General features: G+C 35.1%; 1 protein-coding gene across 5 annotated transcripts in view; it reads right to left on the bottom strand.

The window, feature by feature from the left end:
* Nucleotides 1-5338: 5338 nt before the first annotated feature.
* SCLT1 (sodium channel and clathrin linker 1) overlaps nt 5339-25213 on the bottom strand; it is a 180767-nt gene continuing 160892 nt past the window's right edge. For all 5 annotated transcript variants that reach the window (XR_014311298.1, XM_082729127.1, XM_082729128.1 and 2 more), the window contains 3 exons: nt 12985-13063; nt 9969-10064; nt 5339-5885 (listed from right to left, as the gene is read on the bottom strand). Coding sequence is in view for 4 of the 5 variants with exons in the window: in XM_082729127.1 (XP_082585253.1) it covers nt 5823-5885; nt 9969-10064; nt 12985-13063 (238 nt within the window). In the remaining variant the exon portion in view is untranslated. The remainder of the gene's footprint in view (nt 5886-9968; nt 10065-12984; nt 13064-25213) is intronic.

Raw genomic sequence — 25213 nt, 5'->3', positions numbered from 1 at the left:
TACAATTTCTTTATGAAGCAAATCTTTTTCTCTGGCATTTCCCTCCACCATGTAGCAGCCTCAAAGGGCGCTTTCCTTCTCTTGCTAATTATGGCTCTGCTCCAGCTTTCCTGTTTGAATTGTCTGAGCCTCTCTTTTTCATATTAAATCCTTGTGATCATATCTTTGCCTCAACTACTCCCAAGTACTTACTTAAAGTGAGTAAATATACTTTTTAAACATCATGCTTTAAAATACCATGCTTGTTTTGCCATAAGAAATCATACAATATTTTATCAACTACTTTATAATTGCTAAACATATTTATGACTTTTTGGGACATATAACACTTTTTTTTTGGTGAAATTGTTAATCACTCATTCAAAAAGTCTGGAAATCTTAAAGAGATTGCATTATATAGGAAACTTCTTAGGAAAAGCATCTTCCTATCAAGTGGGATTTGGTAATTTTTTCAAACCTTGAAAAGAAATTGGCCATAACCTAAAAAGTCAAATAACTTTAGCAGAAAACATATATCTAAGCAAAGGAAGTTAGAAAAACCTTTTTTGAAGGCTTCCAGATTTCTTTAGTGGGTGATAACAATTTCACCAAAAAAAAAAAAAAAAAAAAATCCTGTATTTACCAAAAAACATAAATTTGTTGTGTTTAACAACTGTAAAGCAGTTGATATCCTGTTGTATGATTTCCTCTGTCAAAAGAAGCATGGTATTCAACATGACCTCTGAAAGGCATTTTTTTTCACTTTGAGTACTGAGGACTAGTTGAGCCAAGTTGCTTAATGATTATAGTACCTTATATGTTTGGAAAGGGAATGATAAAACTCTAACCAGCGGGTCTGTTGAATTCTATGAGGTAATAAATGCAAAATGCCAGCACTTATCTTCCATAGGACAATACACAGACATTAGTCATAAAGATCAGGATGAGTACTGTAGATCCAGGGAAAGATTCCCCAATACATTCCAAAAAAATTTTGGTTACTTGTAGAAACATGATTATAACTTTTCCCATTCTCTTTTATCCCCTATAGTTTATATGAAAGGAGATGCTAGTCTCATATTTTTAATCTTCACAAATCTTAGTGTTAACAGATTTTCTATGCATCACATTTTGCTCTGATTTAATTCTTTGAAAATAGGATGAAAATATTGAATGAAAATTTCCATGATGCCATATTAAAAGCTTCCAGGGTTTTAAATAAACATTAAAAAAAAAAAAAAACCCAGTGATTACTAGGCTGCTACATGGATCTACTAAAAAGAAATCTATCTGGGGGCACACAGTGGCTTAGTCAATTGAGTGGCTGACTCTTGATTTCAGCTCAGGTCATGATCTCAGGGTCCTGGGATTGAGCCCCGAATACTCAGCATGGTCTGCTTTTCTCCCTTTCTAATAAATAGATAAATTCTTCAAAAAAAAAAATCTGACTACATTTTTTTCTTGGACAGGATTACCAGGGGTTAGGTCTGTAAAGTATGACAGTTGTGGCATAAAGGAACTTTCGCTGGACAGAGTGCTGGGTCTTTCTTGTTAACTTTTGTGATGGTGAAGCAGCAGCAAATGGGCTAGATTAAAAACAGGCTGAAATGACCAGGTCCCACGGATCCTGATTAATTATCCATACGGTAGCTGGTGGTTACTGTGTTCCAAGAGAACAACTGTATTCACATCTGTCTAGTTCTCATCTTTTTCATGATTATCATGAGAATATGGGTGGTATGTTTACCAAATCTGTAGATGGCATTGCTATAAATACAAAGATGTATTTATAAAAGAAACATAGCACTAAAACAAACAAAACAGAAATGGTCCCTATGCTTATAAGTAGCAAACTGGATGACAGACTTGGGAGCTAAAAGGACCTCAGCAGCACCCTGTAATGACATAACAAAATTTAAAAGGAATGGATGACCAGTCTGGCTTCTGGGGCAAAGATTTGGCTCAGCAACAAAACCTCTGGAAAAGACTTTAAGATTTGAGTCAAAAATATGCTCAATATCTCCCAACAGTGAAATTCAAATTCCAAAAAACCAAACATGATTTTAAGCTCATTAATGGAACTGCACATTCTAGAATAGTAATTTTTCTTTTTTCTCATCCCAAATACTAATGAGAAATTATATAGCAACTCCCAAAGCATGCCTCCCTAAGAGACTATGTCAGACTGTCTTGGGGTTGGGAAAGTGGAAGGGCATGTAGTTTGAACCATACCCTTGCCCTGGGGATTCTAGTATGTTGTCTTCCTCACACTTACGTATCTACCACTTATCCCTTCCCCACCTCTCTGTCATGCTCTATAACAAAGGAATAGTTTTTTTACACCTTGAATATAATTTTTGGTTCTGGGCATAAGACTGATGTATCCTAAGCACATCTGGTATAAAGTAGGTGCTCAATAAATATTTATTGAATGAATGGAGGAGGATATATGGAAAATTGGAGCACTTCCAGAGGCCAGTGCCTGCCCAGCAAAAGGACTCAAAGTGGATTGTGCCATCCCCACCTCCTCCACCACAGTGAATTTCAACAGTGGTGCCCAGTAACAGCAGTAATTTGTTTTCTAAATAGTGAACTTAAGAATGTATATTTAGAAAGAAATAAACTAGAGAAGACTCAAAGTTCGCTCCATAATGTTATTTTCACATGCTTACATTCCACGTAAGTGGAAGAAACAAGAATGATGTTAGAACTAGTACATGGGAGTGTCTACAGGAAAGTGGGGGCATGTGAGCATGTTTTGTGGTGAACCCTTGGGCTGTAAGACCACTTCCTTAGTGTAGATTGGTTTCCTTGGTAGCTGGGTGAGTGCCAGGGTTATAAATATTACTTTAAAGATCCTTCCCACCCACCCCATGATTTTTGTTACTTAAGTACATACATATTTATTTAGTTCCATATAAATACTAAGGTAAGACAGTTAACACTGCCCCAGAGGCACACGTTTGAACAAGTCTGAAGGGCTGGTAAGGGACAGATTTCATACACAACACTGAGGTAATGCCGTGTCTGTCTCCTCTCTGTGCACATATCTCTATGTATATATACATTTTAAAATAAACTAAAAAAAGCTAATTATTTTTGATCAAAATGTTTGTAAAAAAGCCCATTACAGATTTGCTATTTTGGAAAAATTGATAAAATACATTATGGTTAAAGAACAGAATTTATACCAAAATGTTTAAAGTATTTTTTCATTCTTCCTTGATTTGTCTGAGAGTTGGTTTGGCAGACTGCGTAGCTATGAAATATTCATATTTGCTGAATAAACGAATGACTGAATTGTTGCTAATGTTCTCCCATATTTGGGGTAGTTACAGTGATCACACCAGAGGAGAAATTAGAAGATTGTTGGCTGCCCCAATTTGCATATTTGTATACAAAGGGAAGAAGAGGTAATCATATCTCTTTTCTTCCTCAGGGAGACACAAATAAAGAAACATGAATAAATAAAATGAACTGGCTGTGTTGTCTTCAATTTCAGATTTACATCATTTCTTTCTCTCTTTCCTATTCATTTCTTCTGTCTCCTAAAATACAGTTCACAGAAAAATGATATTTACTATCTTTGTAAATGAAGGCAAGACTGACCAATATGAGAAAAGTCAAATACTCCACTACATTTTTACTTTGGAAATCTAGCTAACAAACTTTTCTGAAAGAAAAACAGCCATGTATGTTCAATTCTGTGGGTAAACACAGCTTACCTCTATTCAAATTCAGCAGAGGTAAGAAAGGCCTATCATCTGCCTATTAGTAGCCTATCCTTTATTTGGAGACAATCTGAGTATACAAGGAGATCCAACTGGAGAGAGGGTTATCAACATTCAAATGTAAAGAGTAGGTGCCTATGGCCAAAGTTTAAAGAAAGTGCTTATGCTGAAAGATAGACCTTGAAGAAATGAGTCTGAGAAGTTAGATTTTCTTCTTAAAAAAATGACAATAATCATACTTATATTCCATTTGTCCACAATGTTAGTTTCTGAAGTGCTTCCTCCTACAGTCTCATTTTTTGGGTATAATTCTAGCATATTCTCTAATTAAAAAGTTTTTAAAAATAAATTTTATATTCTATAAACATGAATATGAACATAACTTTTATTACATGGAAATTAGCCTGTGAATGACATGGGAAGAAATTTACATTAGAGAATCAAATGAAAAATTCTGAGGAAATGAAAGTAAGCTAAGTGCCTAATTATCATTTAACTCTCATTTTTGTATTATTTCATCTCCTCATTGCATTTGACACTAGCCACCATTTGTCTCCTCCTACACATAAGATAGGGGTCCCTGCCTCCTTTAGTTTTTGTCATATTCAGTTCTCCTGACTACAGCCTTCTCCCTGCTCCTCTTCAGTCTCCTTCAAGGACTCCTCTCCCTGAACTCATTCAACAAAATAAAGACATTTTTCAAAGGTCCTGTCCTTCAAAATTCTTCTTCAGTTTTTGAACAAAACAGTTACTGAATACCTTCTGTGTGCCAGAAACTATGTTGGGTTGCTAAGAATACAAGGAAGCAGGGCAGACATGTATCTTGTTCTCAAGGAGTCTGTAGACTGACGGCATTGGAGAAAAGATTCAAAAAGAGTTAATTACGAAGTTTCCCAAGTGCTGTGAATCAAAAATCCAGCACATGTCATGAGACCTACAAGGGGACTTGACCTGGTCTGGAGGCTGGAAGACTCTCTGAGGCAGGGATGTCTGGCAGTGGTGATTTGAAGAACATGCAGATGGCAAGGGAGACACAGAGATCCCGGGGGAAGAAAGGATGATGTACTGATGGAAGCAGAAGGCTGCCATCAGAGCTACCGCACAAGAAATGAGGGGGAAGAGGTAGTCTGCCACATCACATAAAGCCTCCAGGCAAGCTTCTAGACGCCATGGCTTGGATTTTCAGTCCCATGCCAAAGACTCCCTTCCTGTCCCAGTTTGCCAACACCAGTCCCAACTTCTGACGGCTGCTTGAATATTCACACATGCAGGTTTTCATGTCACTTCAAATTCAACTCATTATCTTTTATATGGACTACTACAATAGTTTCCTAACTTGTTAACCAGATGCAAACTTTCCTGCACTTGCCACTGGAAAGCAGGGTGTCCCAAGTTCAAACCAGGAGCAGCAAATAGCTAACTATGTGGATCTGTGAAAATCAACTAGACTGCAATAGTTTAATGCCCATGCATTCTCAGACTTAAAGATTCCATTTGATTAGTACTGCTTTGAGTAAGAGAGCAAAATAAAAAACAAAACCTCCCATTCTTAAATATCTGATAAATACTGGAAATCATATAAATTGAAAATGAATCACTACAATTATACATTAAAATACATCACAGCATCATTTTAGAAAGTGCATAATTTATTACATTTATGAGTTTATAATAAAATGGATACTTGGGAACTTAAAAAAATGAGTTACGAGTAACAATTAGATGTGAAATTCTCAAATCATGGAACCTGAAATATTAGAATTCTACCATTGTCTTAAAAAATCTCTTTCTCATGATTAGTATAGCTTGAAAATTATTACGGTCTTCCAAGGGAAGAAAGGGGGAATTGAAAAACAGACATGTTGATGAAGGCAATGAATTCTTCTCAGCTGGCTTTATTCTCCACTGAAGCTCAATATAAGGTTATCTTTTCTTTACTTACAGGAAGCTGCCACTGTTCTGTTTTCCAATAACCCTCAAAACAGAATGGAAAATGCTTATGCAAAATGGCACAAGCCTTAACCATTCTCTGCAGGTTTTTACCATTTCAATACACTTCTAGTCCAACAGCTTTCCCAATTCTAAAGTTCTGCGAGTGAGCTATGAATATTTTTAAATATTTTCCAGATTCATCATGGAGGCTGCTTTTCTTCTCTGCACTGTAATCACACTGAGCTGCAATTAAAATAGACAATCAGTAAGTAGTTACTTTTTCTATGAAAATCTTATACTAATACAAAGTATAATGCATCAAAACTTAACAATTATTGAAAATAATCTTACTGGAGGGGGTCCTATAAGAGGTCATTTTTGGTGTTCATGTCTGTTTTACACTTGTAATACCCATATTACACTAGAGATATGCATGTCAAATATGACATTCCATAGCTAAGAGTGATATATAGTACTTAGAATTCCAAAACATATTTCAGTGATGCAAACCATCTAAATAAAAAGTTAACTAGAAAAGTGAGTAAAATACAAACTAAGTGTGATCAGGCACAACACTAGGTTGGTAATAAGATGATGACAGATCATAATAAGAACGCTCTAATACATAAATAGTCTTCAAATATCAATTGGAGTTGATATTATATACACAAAGTAAAAAAAAATCCAATAGTACAATAGAGTATGCATTATAAAGAAGATTTCTCACTGCTGTTCTTCATTCTATAGCCCTCTTTCCAGATACAACCACTATTTCCATTTTCTAAGTATATTTCTAGAAATACATTCTAAATGAGAATAGATACATATATTTCCTCACCTCTTTTTATTTAAAAAATGATAAAGTACTGTACATATTTTTCACCTTTTTTTTCCTTCCAAATGATCTACTGTACCAATGACTCCATGTGAGACCTACTTTATTCTCCTTAACAGCAGCAAACCTTCCCTGTATGGATATGCCATAATTTAACTGGCTTCCTATTGATGGGTATTTAGATGGCTTTTAATCTTTTAAAATTATAGGCATTGCTGCAATTAGTATTTTGACATGCTTCTCTGCACAGACTTGCCCAGGTGCAAGTACACCAGCTGCAGAATAAATTCTTAGAACGACTGGGTCAAAGGTGATAAACATCATAATTTTTTGAAAGATACTGCCAAACCATGGCTCCAAGAAATTGCGCCAACATACATTTACATCTGTGATGTGTGCAAGTGCGAGCATAATATATTATCAGACTTCATGATCTGACATGATCGTGAAATGGTGAAAAATGGTATGTGATTATGGTTTAAGCCTGTGTTTGTCTTATGGGTGAGGATGAGCACCTTTTCAAATGTTTAAAAGCCATCTGTCTTTTCTGTGAATATTTTTTATTCTTTTCTATTGAACTGTTGCACTTTTTTTGTTGACTTACCCATTCTTTACATACATGTTAAGAATATTACTTTTGTCTCATGTTTTGCAGGTATTTTTCTAAGTTTGTTATTGACTTTATGACTTTAAAAATGCAGATACCTGAAATTTTACATGTTCACATTTATTAATTTCTTTTCATAGTTCCTGGGTTTTGTGTTCTTGCATAAAAAGGCTTCACCACATTGATTTTAATGTCAAAAGAATATAGTATGGCTTTCAGTGGTTTAGACTAATACACTTAGAACATATAACTATAGTCCAAAGATGGAGGAAGACTGTACAGAAAAAGTTGATCAGAGCAGCACATTCAGAGCATGGAGGACTTGGTACAATGCAGGGCTCATGTATGATGCTGGGCTATACTGGTATGTTTGACATGCACATCAGAGGAAATAATAATCTTCTAACTCCACTCCTTCCTTTCATTAAGTATCAGGCCCTTAGCAAGAGAGTCTTTCTAATAGCAATTTTAAGTTTTTAAAGGAAGATGGGAAAATTAGAAAGAATTCAGAGAAAGCAAAGATAAGGATTTAAAAAAACTGAATGTATGTCTAATAGAGAAAATTTATAACTTGGACTCATTTAGGATAGAAAAAAAATTAACTCCATGGAATGATTCCTTTTTGTGGATGGGAAGAATGCTGAATGATTACTTTTCATCTTTAAATGTAAACAGGATGGAGGAGAAAAGCTTAAGGAAAAACCAGTAAAGTGGTTACTGACACGACATAAAAAAAGAAAAAAAGACTCACAAAGAGAATGGTGAAATCTTTGTCATCAGAGAGTTTAAGTAACAGGAGAAAAACATCAGTGTTGGGCTGTTTGGGTTTACTTCTGTCAGGAGGGAGACTAAACGAGATGCCAAGTGGGTTATTCAATTAAGGTTCTGTAATTGTTTCCTTTTATATAGAAATCAAGGTAGTTGATTTTAAGTAGGAATTTTTTTTACCCAAGTCCTTAAAAAAGGTACACTTGAAGCTCCAAAGATTGTGATGTAGAGATTTAACTTGTTATATAACTAAGTATTTACTAACAACTTAATGATTATGCTAAGTGCTTATATGTATTAATTCCTTTGATTTTTCAGTAAGTCTATAAGTGAGGTGTTATTCTATATCAAACATGAAGACACTGAGGCTTAGAAAAGTTGAAATTGCCCCAAATCACATGGCTACTTAATGGCCCCAGGCTATGTGCCTGACACCAAAACATACACTTTTAAGATACTTCCCAGTATACCTTGGCTCATGTTAACTTATAATCTAAGTGAATGAATGCTTTCTTGAATGATAAACTACTTAATTAATTCATAATTTAATAAGATAAGTTTATTTGATAAAGCTATATTTACTTTCAAGAGGGAGGGGAACAGAAGGGCAAATTACTGGATTTTCTTTAACTGCCATGCATTGTTCATATCAGAGGTAGATTTCAAAAGCTCTATAAATATCACACACGTAAACTGAATTCAGTAGAGCTGTTGTACTATGTATGAAGTACTGTTATAGCTACGCATATTAATTTTGATTGAAACAGTACATTTATAACCAAATGTATTTAATAAGGTAGTAACATGGTTTCTTTGCCTGCCTATCTATATCTATCCATCTGTCTATCTAAACTGTTTCCAGACTATATAATTGCCAGATGATCTCACACTGTTCCTAATAGGAGGGAGGGACTATTGCTCCCACTTTAGAATAAATGGCCCATTGACTTTATATGATATGTGTATATTATGAGTAATTACCCCCTTCGTATTTTATTGATGTTATGCATTTTCTACTCTATTTCCCATTGGAAAACTTCTATACAGTATTTTAGATTTATATGGTTATATACAAATGTGCATTAAATGAACTTAACCTATAAGTCATTTTTCCCATTTAAAAACTACAATAAAAAAAGTACAATTTCAAATATTATATCCAAAGCAATGTTTTCTACTTCCAAATCTGTCATTGATCATGGCTAGACAGAACAAAATTCTAGAGCAGTGCTGTCCAGAATAACTTTTTGTGATCATAGAGTTCTATTTATGCTGTCCAATATGAGAACCATAGTTATATATGGCTACTGAGCACCAGAATGCCAGCCAGTGTGGGGTGCCTGGGTGGCTCATTTGGTTAGACATTTGACTTTTGATTTTGGCTCAGGTCATGTTCTCAGGGTTGTGGGATCAAACCCTTCATTGGGTTCTCCACAGCATGGAGTCTGCTTGAGATTCTCTCCTTCTCCCTCTGCCCCTCCTCCGACTCGCATGTGCACTCTCCCTCTCTCTCAAATAAACAGATCTTAATCTTGAAAGAAAGAAAGAAAGAAAGAAAGAAAGAAAGAAAGAAAGAAAGAAAGAAAGAAAGAAAGAAAGAAGTCCAGCCAGGGTAATGAGGATTTCAAATTTTAATTTACTTAATTTTAATAATTAAATTTGAAGTACTGCTTATGGCTAGTGGCTATCATATTGGACAGCACAGTTCTAGATTTAGGTGTCAATTTAGGAGACTCATGTTGGTTTCATCTTTTTTTTTTTTTAAAGATTTTATTTATTTGTTTGACAGACAGAGATCACAAGTAGGCAGAGAGGCCGGCAGAGAGAGGAAGGAAGGGAAGCCGGCTCCCTGCTGAGCAGACATCCCCATGTGGGGCTCGATCCCAGGATCCTGGGATCATGACCTGAGCCGAAGGTAGAGGCTTTAACCCACTGAGCCACCCAGGCACCTCTTGATTTCTTTTTTTAATGTTTACTTTTTCAACCTCAGATATTAGAGATACTAATTTTAAATAGTTTAATCAAGTAAAAATAAAACTTTGAGTTCTCTGGGAACTTTTCTTATCTATGATCTACTCAGACTATTTACTCTAGGGATAATAAGGAAGCTCCCTACCTGCTGGGAAGCTGAAGCCGCTCTCTGTTCTGCCTGACTTAGACGCCTTTGAAGTCTGTTGGCTTTTTCTTGATGCTCTAGAATTAGTTTTTCATTCTGTTATAAAGAAATATAAAACAAACAAGTTAGAAATCCATAAGTGACACAAAAAGCTTTTGTAGAATAATCAGTGAAAAATCTGAATATCACTTTACTTCTTATAAAATGCAAGGATAATCTATCTCCAAATTTACATTTTTTCAAATTATGAACTTCAAATTTCAAAACTGGTTTCACACTTTAACTACATTGCCCCTCCCCAACCTATGTTTCCAAAGAAAGTGAATTAAATCTAAAATCAAAGTGAATCAGAAATTAAGACCAAGGGGCACCTAGGTGGCTCAGTGGGTTAAACCTCTGCTTTTGGCTCAGGTCATGCCCTCAGTGTCCTGGGATCAAGCCCCACATCGGGCTCTCTGCTCAGCAGTGAGCCTGCTTCCCCCCCTCTGCCTACTTGTAATCTCTCTGTCAAATAAATGAATAAAATCTTAAAAAAGAAAGAAAAAAAAAAGACCAAGATTTTCAATATTTGATATTAATCTTGAGATGCTAGCTCACTATTTCAGAATCATTGGGAATATGAAAACATAGACTGCTGGGCCTCAAAACCAGAGCTTCAGCAGGACGGGATGAATTTTGAGAATCAGCACTCTTACTGAGTTCTAACTTAGGTGGTATTAATGTTTGGTAGTGATTCAGAACCACTATGTGAGAGCAAGCTTCTAGAGAAATTGTGATGGTGCCACTATTAAAGTGCAAAGAACAGAAAATATTCATTCTAGAAGTCTTGATTTTTAAGGAAATAGACTTGTATTAAATGATTTGTATGTTAAAAGTGTTACTCCAAGGAGGAAGAATTCTGTTTTCACATGCTCCCCAATACATGGGGAGGGCACGTAGAGGGCATGAGGGCCATTAATAGAGTTATTAGGCATTGGTATGGATTGAAATATGTCCCTAAAAAAGGATGTTGAAGTCTTAACCCCCAGTACTTGTGAATGCATTCCTTATTTGGAAATAGGGTCTTTGCTGATAATTAAGGTAAGATGAGGTTTTAGGGTGGATCCTAATCCATTATGCCTAGTCCCTTCATAAAAAGGGGAAATTTGGCCATAGAGACTGACATGGACAAAGGGAAGGCCACATGAAGATACAGGAAAAATACCATCTACAAACCAAGGGACACATGAGGCCACCAGAGGCAGGGGAGAGAGGCATGGAACAGATTCTCCCTCAGACGAAACCAATCTTGTTGACTTTTTGATTTGGACTTCTGGCCTCCAGAATTGTCAGACAATAAATTTCTGTTGTTTACATCACCAAGTTTGTAATACTTTGTTAGAGTAGCCTCAGGAAACTACACAGACATCATGAATATAAATCTGTCACAATATGCTGTCATGCAGACAGGTTCAAAGAAACTATCAATTATAAAATATATTCGTCCTCTTCATATTACTAGCCTGAAAAAAGTTTTTGTACAACTAGAATGTGGTTTTCTGGCACTTGTCTGAATTGAGAGGATAACACCAGTTTAATTAGAAATAGAAAGAAAAGGGCGCCTGGGTGGCTCAGTTGGTTGAGCGACTGCCTTCGGCTCAGGTCATGATCCCGGACTTCCAGGATCAAGTCCCGCATCAGGCTCCCACCTCCTTGGTGAGTCTGCTTATCCCTCTGACCTTCTCCTCTTTCATGCTCTCTCTCGCTCATTCTCTCTCAAATAAAGAAAGAAAGAAAGAAAAGAAATAGTAAGAAAAACACACTTTCTATGAAGAACTAGATAGTTCCCAGGTCCTAACATATAAGTGATAACAGTGAATGTCAGGCATAGTAATATAAAATACTGAAATAACAACATACTGTTAAAATGAGCTTATTATATTTCTTATTGTACCCAATAGCAAAATTAAATTTTATGAAGAGAGCTATATTGGCTGTTTCAATTTGCCAAGATATTTAAATAAGTAGTCTTAAATTTAAAAGGCATATCAGTAACACTAGAGAAAACATAAGGGGGAAATCCCATCATTTATAATTATCATTTTCATAGGTACCATCAGACTACATACAATATGCATTTTTCTGTGCTACTACCATAATGGTTAAGGAACATTCCAGGTTAGGTAAGTCACAATATTTGCAACTGTTCTTTTTCAACTGATCATTTTGGTTGCTTTTGATCTTCCAATATTATTAACATTATTGTATTGAGTATCTACCTTTAAATTTTTTCTTATTTTCAATTATTTCCTTAAGTACAGATTCCTGGAAGTTTTGAAAACTACAATGAGTATTTTAAGAGTTACTGTTTGCATTCTAAATAGCTCATACCAAGTTATAATGCTTTGAAAATTAAGAATAATGATTTCATTACGGCTTCTATAGATGGCCACAAAAATATAGCCTATTAATGAAAATCCAACAAATACATAGGAAGTTAGAAGATCAAATGAAGAACTAGAATTCTAGAAAGCTCTAATCATAATCTAGAAATTGTTAACTTTTTTTTAAAGATTCAAGGAGAAAAATGATGAGCTCTTGCTGCATTTAGTTCTAAGCATTAATCTGAAGGAGTATTTTAATATATTCCAGTAGACAAAAGTAATTTCTACGTATCTTATGTGTTGAAACAAAACAAAATACAAGGAATGGGCTAAAAAATATAATCTTAGACATGCTTAGAAATGAAGGGGATCTTAATACATTTTCTGCAATACAGCATGTTACAATGGTGAGACTGAAATAAGAGCTCTACCTTTTGTCTTTTATATATGATAAATGACTGACTTTCAAAGCTTTTATTCACATTATAAAATGTGGACTTTTAGGGTTATGGATGATTTTTCTACAAAGAGTACTCACCTCTGTATGGTCATCTCCAAGTTGAGAATTAATTTGGAGTTGGCTCAGGTAAAATTCTATAACATGTGTATTGAGCTGCAGCAGAAAGTACTTCCCGGGAGAGTCATTATCTTACCTCAACTACCTTTTCATTTGCCATTTCCAGCTGAGAAAGCAGCTCTTGGGTATGAAGTTTCTGTCGACTCAGCTCACTCCTATTAATCAAGAGACAGTCCCCCACCCCAAGCCATTAATATCATTGTTCAAAAATCTAACAAAATAGAATCATTTTTAATGAGATATATGTTTATGTTTTAAACAAAAATACCTTATGTGCAAAATAGTCTCTTTTTAATAACCCATATTTTAAAGAGCTCATTTTTTTTATGACATGCTCATGTGTTCTGGAGATGTGTACAACATCTCTGTAAAACAATGTGAATACACTGACACAACTGAACTATATACTTAAAAACGATTAAAATGGTAAATCTCATGTGTATTTTATTGCAACTATAAAAATGTTAAATTTTATGTAAATTTTACCACACAAAAAAAGCAAAAAAACCACACACACATATGTTCTAAAACCACTCAAGTGTTTTCAATATTATTTTGAGGAATTATTTGGCTTAAAATGTACATTTATTCATATTAAACATATAAAGTATTTGTTACTATAAAATCTCATAAACTATTGTGATTCTTCCCTATAGTATGCATTTTTAAGATTCATATACCGTTTTGTGAGATTAAGAGTCACTTATGGGGCGCCTGGGTGGCTCAGTGGTTTGGGCTGCTGCCTTAGCCTCGGGTCATGATCTCAGGGTCCTGGGATCAAGCCCCGCATCGGTCTCCCTGCTCCGCAGGAAGCCTGCTTCCCTCTCTCTCTCTCTCTCTGCCTGCCTCTCTGCCTAAATAAATAAATAAAATCTTTAAAAAAAAAAAAAGAGTCACTTATGGTTTGTCTCCCTCCCAATCCCATCTTGTTTCATTGATTCTTCTCCTACCCACTTAAGCCCCCATGTTGCATCACCACTTCCTCATATCAGGGAGATCATATGATAGTTGTCTTTCTCTGCTTGACTTATTTCGCTAAACATGATACGCTCTAGTTCCATCCATGTTGTCGCAAATGGCAAGAGTTAATTTCTTTTGATGGCTGCATAGTATTCGATTGTGTATATATACCACATCTTCTTGATCCATTCATCTGTTGATGGACATCTAGGTTCTTTCCATAGTTTGGCTATTGTGGACATTGCTGCTATAAACATTCGGGTGCACATGCCCCTTTGGATCACTACGTTTGTATCTTTAGGGTAAATACCCAATAGTGCAATTGCTGGGTCATAGGGCAGTTCTATTTTCAACATTTTGAGGAACCTCCATGCTGTTTTCCAGAGTGGCTGCACCAGCTTGCATTCCCACCAACAGTGTAGGAGGATTCCCCTTTCTCCACGATGGGATTGGGAGGGAGACAAACCATAAGTAACTCTTAATCTCACAAAACAAACTGAGGGTTGCTGGGGGGAGAGGGGTTGGGAGAAGGGGGTGGGGTTATGGACATTGGGGAGGGTATGTGCTTTGGTGAGTGCTGTGAAGTGTGTAATCCTGGCGATTCACAGACTTGTACCCCTGGGGATAAAAATATATGTTTATAAAAAATAAAAAATTAAAAAGAAATTCATATACCGTGCTTCTTAGAGGAACTCAATTTTTGGAAATTTAAGGTAATATTAATCACTCCAACATCATTTCAGTTGTAGTATATTCAGAACTGGCATTTATGTTTTGGTTGTATATGTGCTATATTTTATACATTCATATCCTTTATGCTTTAATAGATGGATTTATCTTATGCATAGAGCCAGCTGTCTTCTTCCTCTGCTTCTTCTTTTTTTTTTTTTTTTTCTAACATATAAGCATTATCTTGCTTTTGACCAAAGATAATTTTAAGATTCTCAGGTTAGAAGCAGAAACAGTATAGTTTTCTTTTCTTTTTTTCTTAAGATTTTATTCATTTATTTGTCAGAGAGAGCACAAGCTGGGGAGTGGCAGGCAGAGGGAGCAGCAGGCAGAGAGAGAAGCAGGTTCTCTGCTCAGCAAGGAGCCCAGTGTGGGACTTGATCCCAGGACCCAAGGATCATGAACTGAACCAAAGGTAAACAATTAACCAACTGAGCCACCCAGGCATCCCAGAAACAATGTATCTTAAAAATAATTTTTAAAAAGATCAAATTTCTGAGTATCAAAATACCTAGTTAATTTAGGATTGGTTTTTATCCTTTGACCTTCTGCTTCTTAAATAAATCAGAAGATTAACACTTCTAAAGTAACTTCAGCTTTGAATTTTTTCCAAATGAGCTACACAGCCTAAAAACTTGGTAGCCCCTTAAGTGACCTATATGTATATGAATAATTGTTAAAATCAGCAATTTGCTATAAATATATAGGAGAGAATTAAAAAAGTCACCAACAAATCAATTCCACAAATATTGACTGAATATTATGTGCCAAGACAAGGTATATGGTGGTAACCACATAACTGTTGCCATAATAGAACTACGAGGGAAATGGCTTCATCCATACAAGATACGGTCTACAAGGACACTGAGTAACTACCATTGATTCCATGATAGACAAACCCATATGTTTTATCTTTGCTTTCTGTTAGTGTAATAATAATGTAGAATAAATTACTGTGCTTACTTTCAAGTATTTTGCATAGCTTATAATTACTGCTACAACATAACATAACAAAAGGAAGAAAGGCAAAATGATCGAAGTGGCCAGTCTTCTAGGCCAAATATAATTAAAGGTAAAGCTATGCACATTAGTGCTAATGAGAAATAACCTTTGAGTACTACTGAGATTAAGATGATACAATGATCCCATTTATAAAGTCAGCCAACATTCAGTTTATAATAAAGACCTTTCCAGAAAACACCTACTGCATAATTTGATACCTAAACCATTCACTTACACATTTTACATGATAGTAATAATTTCTGACAAGTACTATTGGATAGTAATAATTTTTCACAAAGTTTAAGACCACAAAGATTCAAATGATTATTTGAATTATTTTTAATCTGTATAAATATGTTGTTGTGTATCAAGCTCTGTAACCCCCAATGGATGGTAAGCAAGTTTGTTATTTATCTTTGTATCCTTAGGATCTGGTACTCAATAGAGCTTGGCAAGTAATAGTGAAAATGATGATGGTGAGAATAACAGCAAACACTTTCATAATGCTTACTATGTGACAGGCACTTCTGGGTGTTTTATTTACATTTATTTAGTTTTCATGATAACCCTTTGAGATTCCCAGTTTTACATATGAAAAAATTTGAAAATAGAGAAATTTAAAAATAAAGTTAGGTGATGTAGCTAGCTAATGTGCATAATTTTATATATAGTTCATTGCATGTGATATAAAATCCTAGTCATGCCTACAAAATGTAATTTTGAAATACATTTGTAAAATGTAATTGATTTACTGCCTTCCCTGTGACCAAAATTTTATAAAATTTAGCAACAAAGGAATATATGCTATATCTGTTAAGAAAACATTAAATGTTTAGTAAACAAATTATTAATGAAACTAATAATTTAATTAATTGAAAATTGGTAAGTCATCAAATTCATCAATCTGAGATGCAAGTAGGTTGAGAGTGAGAACGCAAGGCAAGGGTTTCTCATCTGTCAACCACAGATAAACTTTAGGTATGCTCTCAAGCACCCTAAATTACCTGCAAGATTTTGTGTGTACTGTCCTTTCTGGGAAGACAGTCCACAGATATCTTGAGATTTTTAAGAGGTCTGAGGCTTAAGTAAGGATGAGGATTTTGTCTGGACTTTCCCTCTAGAATATACAAAGTTTTTTTTAGATCTTCATGTTTTAAAGTATGAGCAAACTGATTGGAGTGTTTTAATGTTAGATGTCTTTCTAACACAAACCACATCCATAATGTATCATCTATAATTATTTCCACTTTTGGCTTCATTAATGTGGTTCAAGCATTTAAGGGCACTTGGCAAGCAATCCAAATACAGAGTTTTCTAGATTTTTACAATATTCCTTCTGTTCTTTCAGGGTTGTTTGTCCAAATGTACTGCAATAGCAAATTCTCCAAAGTATCCAATTTAGTTTTGAAAGACATCATAATTTTTTCTTTCTGTACTCATATATTACTGGTATATTTACTTATGTATTTCCAAAACAAATACAACTGGCATAACCTAGTTTGGGAGCAAACAGTGACACTTGTAAAACAAGTGACAGATGACAACATTAGAATGCAGTCGACTAAGGCAAGGGCATTTAGAACACTTTGGACAATTGGTGAGCATTCTTTGCACAGTGATTTACTTCACTGGTTAATGTTGTTTTATGATTATTAAGCGGACACTAGCCAAAGGAGTTTTCTACTGTACCTCGACTTTACTATTGTACCTTATTATCACTTCAGGTTTGCAAAGCAGTTATTATTCTCATCTTCTAAGTAAAGGAGGTAAAACTCAGAGAAGTTATTCAATGTTCCTAATGTTATGACTGAATCAAGACTCAGAGAAGTTATTCAATGTTCCTAAGGTAATGCAATGATTGAATGAAAAAATGGGGTTCGTACCAGGTCTTTAATCAAAATCTTCTCTCAATTAAAGTACACTGCCTTGGGGCACCTGGGTGGGTGGCTCAGTGGGTTAAAGCCTCTGTCTTTGGCTCAGGTCATGATCCCAGGGTCCTGGGATTGAGCCCTGGATCAGGCTCTCTGCTTGGCAGGGAGCCTGCTTCCCCCTCTCTCTCTGCTTACCTCTCTGCCTACTTGTGATCTCTGTCAAATAAATAAAAAAAAATCTTAAAAAAATAGTACATTGCCTCATAATTTCAAGAGATATTAGTAAAGTGTATCTGTGGCATCATATAATATTAGACCCAAAAGGCAAAATAAAGATTCTCTCTAAAAAAACCCAATAATCCTAAGTATATGGCAAAATGGTCAGTAATTGTGAAGACTGTGATCTCAATTTTGTATATGGCTTCAAAAGACCTGACTACTAAAAAAAGGAAGGTTTCAAATTTCATTCAGTTAACTAAAAATACCACAGGTTAAAGCAGACATGCCAGCTTTAGATATATAAGAGCACTCTTTGTCATAGTCCCAGGTTTTTTCCTTCCCTATCTGCGCATTCTCCCTAAGTGATCTCATCTATTCCATGACTAAAGAAACACTAATGAGCAACTCAAATATAGCCTGTCCAAAATGCAAACTATTTCTTATCTCGACCACCCCAGGTTTCCTCCTTGCCAGTAGAAGGCCTCACCATCTACCCAGAGGTTCAAGTCTAAGCCAAGGCTTTTCTTTGACTCCTCCCTTGACTCAATCCCTGTATTTGACATCAAATAAATTTGTCTTACTTCCCTAATAGATTTCATAACTGCCTACTTCTCCCCATTTCAGTTCTAAGCTCTAAGCCACTATCATCTGTTGCCTCAAATACTGTAATAATCTTATATCTGGTCTCCCTGACTCCATTTTTGCCCCTTCCCTAAGTCCATTTTCCACACAATAGCCAAACTGATCTTTTAAGGATCTAAGGATGTTTAAAATTCTTCAATAATTTTCCACTACTGTACACTGGTCTTTCTCTTAATTTAGTCTTACTTAAATATTTTACTTATAATAAGTAAAAATATTTTACTTAAAATGCCCTAAAAGATTCTCATGATCTGGTCTATGCCTAGTTCCTCAACCTTATACCTTCTCTCTCTACACTCACTATACTTTTTTTTTTTTTTAAGATTTTATTTATCATTTGACAGACAGAGATCACAAGTAGACAAAGAGGCAGGCAGAGAGAGAGCGAGGAGGAAGCAGGCTCCCTGCCAAGCGGAGAGCCTGATGGGGGCTTGATCCCAGGATCCTGAGATCATGACCTGAGCTAAAGGCAGAGGCTTAACCCACTGAGCCACCCAGGTGCCCCAAGACTCACTATACTTTAATTACATGGATTTATTTCTTCATAATACGGGAGCTTCGTACTTGTTATTCTTTCATTGGCCTGAAATATTTCCCTGGCTTTCTTGTATAGTTGATTTATTTCTATCATTCAGACTATGCTGAAGGGAAGAGCTTCCACTCGAAATGTGCTTCAATTCTGAACATCACTGGCATGTATAATAACTGAGAAGTATGGTTGAAACAAAGTTTTCCCTATAATGCATGAGTTTCTTTGAAAACACCATGTATACTTAAAAAAAAGAGAAGTTATGGTTCTTTAAGGAATGGGAGCTTGAGATTTGGGCCAACATCTTAGACATTATCGTCAATTACTGTAATTGCTCAGATAATTCTGTTATTATTGAGGCACAATTTAAGGTAAGAATAGCTATGTATATTTTGGTTGATATAGCATAAGGGAAATTTCCTCAATGCTTGAAATCCTTTAGTGATGACTAAAGATTAAATCACATAAGCCTCTATTCTATATTATACTAGAGAATTAAAAACAAAAGGTGTACTATTCGTTTCAAGGAAATGATGGATCTGCCAGCTGTAGAAAGTGCTTTCTTTGAAACTCTCTTATGACAAATTAACATAGCATGTGCCAGATGTTTTTTTCTGTTGAATTATACTGTAATATGCTTCAGTTACTTTTAGTAATTATGCATTTTGTAATCTGCCAGTACCTGCAGCTGCCTCTCATTCTATTAAAAAAAAAAAAAAAAAAGCAGTTACGGCAGCCAAACATTACAGATATATAGCCAAGAATAATGTTTTAGAGACTGAAGAAAATTTCATAGGCTAAAATGCTGTGTGTTCATATTAAATATATATGTTTATATAAGTATTTATATATCAATAAAATCGTACTGAATGTACAGTATGTATATGAATGGACAATATGTAATATTTTCATCAGAAAAATAATTTTCTTTAGATAATACTACATGCCATAAATTAATTAGTTAATTAATTAGTTAAATACAATTTTATTGGTCAACTATATGCCAGGCAAGATGTTACCTTATAGTCTTATAGAAGAAAATAGATACAAAACAAAAAAACAAACAAACAACAACAAAACTTGAAAAAAAAAAGAATAGATGCAAATAGGAAGTTCAGTAAGTGTCATAAAGAATGAGCAGAACGGTATGGGTGTGAAATAAAAGGAAAGACTTGATCTGTCAGGGGAATTAAAAATATTTTATAAAAAATAATACTTGAGTTGGGTCTAGAAGGAAGAAAATTTTTTTCAGATGGGAGTTGGGAAAGGACATCCCTACAAAGAAATAGCATGTACAGACTACTTTCCTTCATATTTCACATCCAATCCATCAGCACTTTCTATTACCTCTAAAAAAAAATTCCTAACAAATTCACCTTTGTTTTTCTTCTTAGTCTAAGCCACCATTAACTCATAATAAGAACCTTGTAGAAGCCTTCTAAAATTTTTTTAAAATTTTTATTTATTTATTTATTTAGTTATTTCTATAAACGTGCAATATATTTTTATCCCCAGGGGTACAGGTCTGTGAATCGCCAGGTTTACACACTTCACAGCACTCACCAAAGCACATACCCTCCCCAATGTCCACCCCCCTTCTCCCAACCCCCATCCCCCCAGCAACCTTCAGTTTGTTTTGTGAGATTAAGAGTTACTTATGGTTTGTCTCTGAAGCCTTCTAAGTTTTCCCCCAGCTTTATTATTCACTCTCATTTTCCACATAAAAGCCAGAGTGATCTTAAAAAAAACAGATCAGGTAACTTTTTTCAAAACTGACCACTGCCAATTCACATTTAAAACCCTTTAACATGGCTAATAAAAACCTACAAGATCAGGTTCATGTCTAAAGCAGAGACAACGTTCACTAAACATTGTTTGTTCCATATACATTTCCTAGACTCTTACGCAGTTAGACTGGGTCCTTATGACTAGTTTGGCCAATGAGGGTAAAAGGAAATGATGTGTATCACTTCAGAGTTGAGTTAGTTAAGCACCAGTGTTCTTCCATCCCTCGCTTTCCCTGTTTCAGTGATTTCAGGAAACCACATGTTCAAGATGGTGGAATGTCTACCAGCAGAGCTTTTCTGCAAAACTGTTTGATATGTATAGTATGAGCAAGAAAACCTTTGTTGTGTTAAGTCTATGAGATGTCAGGGTTTGTTTGCTGTGGTGGCTGACAATAGTTAATGTATTTCCCAAATCTGTCACTATTGCCTTTATTTTGCATACTATTTCTTTTACTTCAAACATACCAAGTTTATTCCTGCCTTGGGGTCTTTGCACTAACTGTTCTCTTTGCTCACTACTTGATCTCTTTTCTTTCTCCTGATGTTTAAATGACAGGATCCTCTTTCATTAGATTATCTTAAGATTTATTTTCTCATAGTATCCTCCTTGTCTACCATTCTCAGGTACCCACCCATTCATCATCACACTTAATGATTTCAATTTCTTACATACTACTTATTATCTGATTTTAAGCATGCACACACACACACTTATACACACGCAGTAATTCTACTTTCCCATCAATAATCTACTATCTTTAAACAAAACAAAACAAAACTGTATCATCAGTACTTAAAGAACAGGCCATTCAATAAATATGTGATGAGTGAGTAGAGTGCAGGCTAGGAGCTGTAAAAGGGCTGGCTGAACACATTGGGTTTATAGAAGTGGGTGTTTGGTGTGGCTGGAGCACAAGGAACATGAAGGATTGAGGTAGACAGGCAGATTTCCGATAGGAACATGGAGAAAACACTATAAAAGACCTATAGGCAATAGTAAAGCAGAAGGCTTTAAGTAGGCAGTGCCAGAATCATAATTGCTTTTCAGGAAAATAATTCTGATAGCAGTATGAAAGATGGAATAAAGCAGAATAGAACGCCTGGCAGAGAAACCAGAGGGAAAGAAGCTGCTTTAACAGTCATGATTAAAGATGCGAAGGATCTGACAGGTGGCAGGACAAATATATTACCACGTTTACATATATGCAAGTATTTCTTCGGACAGATTCCTGTACCTGGAATTTCAAAAGCATCGGTACAGTTTAAGTCTGTTAGATACTGCCACATTACCTTATAAAAAGGCACTCCCACCAATAATGTACACCTTTCCTGTTTCTTCATGTATTTGCAGACATTGCATAAGAATTCTTTTATATTTTTGTCAATTTGCTGGGTAAAATTATTGTTTAAATTTGCATTTCTTCAGCAAATAGTGTGACTGAACCTGATCTGCTCAGTTTAAAGGTGCTTTGTATTTCTGCTTTTATGAGCTGCCAGTTCACATACTTTGTCCATCTTTTTATTGGTTGTTAATCTTTTTCTTTTTTTAAAAATCTTTTTCTTAATTATGGAATTCTTCATCAAGTCTGCATATTAGTCCTTTATTTTTGTCATTTGTGTTTTATCTTTGTTTAGTACCTTTCTTCACATAAAAGTTTAATTCTTATGGTTAAATCAATTAATCAATAGTTTCCTTTTTTGTATTCTGGATTTTGTGTTTTATTTAGAAAGAACTTTCCATTCCAAGATATAAAAATAATCCCATTTCTTCTAATACATTTTATTTAGCTTGTTAATCCACCTATAATTTACCATATTCTAAATGATTTAAAATTTTTCCATCATTTTTTCACTATTGATTTGAAATGACATATTATCGTGAACAAAATTTCTGTTCAAACTATCTATCCCTGTGTAAATACTACCACACAGCTTTACATATTTTTCCTATAGAAGTTTTTGATTTAGGGCGCCTGGGTAGCTCGTCAGTTAAGTGTCTGCCTTTGGCTCAGGTCACAATCCCAGGGTCTTAGGATCGAGCCCCGCATTGGGCTCCCTGCTCGGTGGGGAGTCTGCTTCTCCCTCTCCTTCTACCTACAGATGCCCCGGTTGTGCTATCTCTGTGTCTAATAAATAAATAAATAAATAAATAATAAAAAAATAAATTAAAAAAAATCTTTAAAAAATGTTTTTGATTTAACCTATAAAAATAACAGGGTCTCATTCTAGTAAGATTATTACAGATATAGGACTTACAAACATTATACATTAATAATAACTATTAAACTTATTTCCTCTTGGAAGCTCAAAATTCCATATTACATATATTTCAAGATAAAAGAGAAACTAAGAGGGAATAATTATAGATGAATTAATAAAATTTTACAAATTAAAGCAAACTTCAAACTGAAAGAAGATACCACAGAGGAGCTCAGACTTTTTTTTTTTTTAAGATTTTATTTATTTATTTGACAGACAGAGATCACAAGTAGGTAGAGAGGCAGGCAGAGAGAGAGGAAGGAAAGCAGGATCCCTGCTAAGCAGAGAGCCCAATGCAGGGCTCGATCACAGGACCCTGGGATCATGACCTGAGCCTAAGGCAGAGGCCTTAATCCCCTGAGCCACCCAGGCACCCCAGAGCTCAGATCTTTAAAAAGCTTTTATACTAGCTTATACTAGTCTCTCAAAAGAGACTAAGATGAAAAACTTTCTTCTATGGGAAAATTATTTAATTATTTTGTGTTACATTTAATTATGGTTATATTTACTTATGGTATGATCTTAAGAAATCACAGGTACCTGGTAACTGTTTAATTGTCAGTCATCAGATATAACAAAGGTTTCCAAAGGCAGCACAGGTAGTCCAGAGAGGACTCTAGCATCCTAAAGGTTTTGTGGCTATGCTGGTATTTGGTTTTGTCTCTAATGTTTTTCTAACTGTAGTAAATAGGTGGACACATAGTAAGCAAGAAAAATAGCCAACTTATATGAATTTAAGTGTTATGAAGTAGAGAGGACAGAGGCAAACAGCCAAGTATTTCAAGATTTGTTGAGTACAGACTAGCACTAAGTTTTTAAGGGGCACATTTTTAGGGAGAAAGCTTTGATGCTTAATATGGCACAATAATGGCACACTGGGAAGCAGGATGCCAGGACCTAACCTTCAGAGTTCTTTTTTTTTTTTTTTTAAAGATTTTATTTATTTATTTGACAGAGAGAGAGAGAGGCAGGGGGAGAGGGAACACAAGCAGGGAGAGTGGAAGAGGGAGGAGCAGGTTTCCCGCTGAGCAGGGAGCCTGATGGGAGAGGGGTGCGGGTGGGGGGTTTATCCTAGGACCCTGGGATCATGGCCTGGGCTGAAGGCAGATACTTAACAACTGAGCCACCCAGGCACCCCCCCCAGAGCTCATTTTTGATAGCTAGTAATAAACACTTCTTGTTCGAATGGTAGAATACAGAAATTCATGGTATATACAGAGAAACTCTTACAGGGAAAGTCAGATGCATGAAATGAGCCATTTGCTTTTTAAGCTCTGCTCTGTAGTTTATTTTGTAATTTATTATTAGTAGTTTATTTTGTAATTTATTATTAGTGAAAGACCTAATAGGTTGAAGACTTGGATTATACCACTGAATCATTATTAAAACAAAACCATTTCTGAGGGTAGCAAATGAATCCATCCCCAAAGATACAGAAATACCATCTAGGAGTTAGCCTTGTGCACTACTGGTACAACATACCACACATCAAATGGCTAAAGCCCAATATGGATGCTACTGTAAATACGTCCAGTATAGATCCTCACATTCATAATATTTTTTCATTGGAATAGGCATTTTTTTCTACTTCAAAAATTATAAATTTATTGTGGTATCCATGTAATTCTCTATTTTGATCAATAGGTGAGATGTATCAGTGAAAATGTTTTAGTAGCTACATTTCTATTGCAGAAGATTTTTGACTTGATTTTGTATATATTCCTCAGTGTTATTTATATCTCCAAAGATGAGAGATACAATTTATATATATAAACTTGCCTAAAATCTAGTGCTTTTTAAACTAGTAATGTTTTCATAAATTAAAAATGGAATAAGCACATGAACTTCTCATATAAGTCTCGTGCATTATATCATAGTTTACTTTGACTATAACAATCTCTTTATAAAGGGGATTCCCTAAGCCCAGAGTTCACTGTTTGCTTCCTAAACATTTTACATACAAGGCATGGAGCTAACATCTTATATTTGTTATCATATGAATAAAGTCTTACTATAACATATGGGGTTTACAGATAAGTGGAAAGGATTGGGGCTGCGTGGGATTCAAATTCAGGTTTGACTGACTTTTGAGTTAGTGCTCTTATGTCTAATGCTGTACTGCTTCCTTATGTGCTAAAAACATACTGTTTCTCACTGTTATTAAATATATAATCCTTTTGTGAAAGGAAACAATCTTAATGCAAAATCTTGTGAAAATATTCCTATGTTGAAAGTTAACATTTTAGTTTTGATATGTCTGAGCATACTAGTACAATTTAAGTGACACAGAGACATGGAAAAAGTTTT

The sequence above is a fragment of the Mustela nivalis genome, assembly GCF_964662115.1.
Source record: "Mustela nivalis genome assembly, chromosome: 4".
Taxonomy (NCBI): Eukaryota; Metazoa; Chordata; class Mammalia; order Carnivora; family Mustelidae; genus Mustela; species Mustela nivalis.
This window is presented reverse-complemented; position numbering and strand designations above follow the sequence as displayed.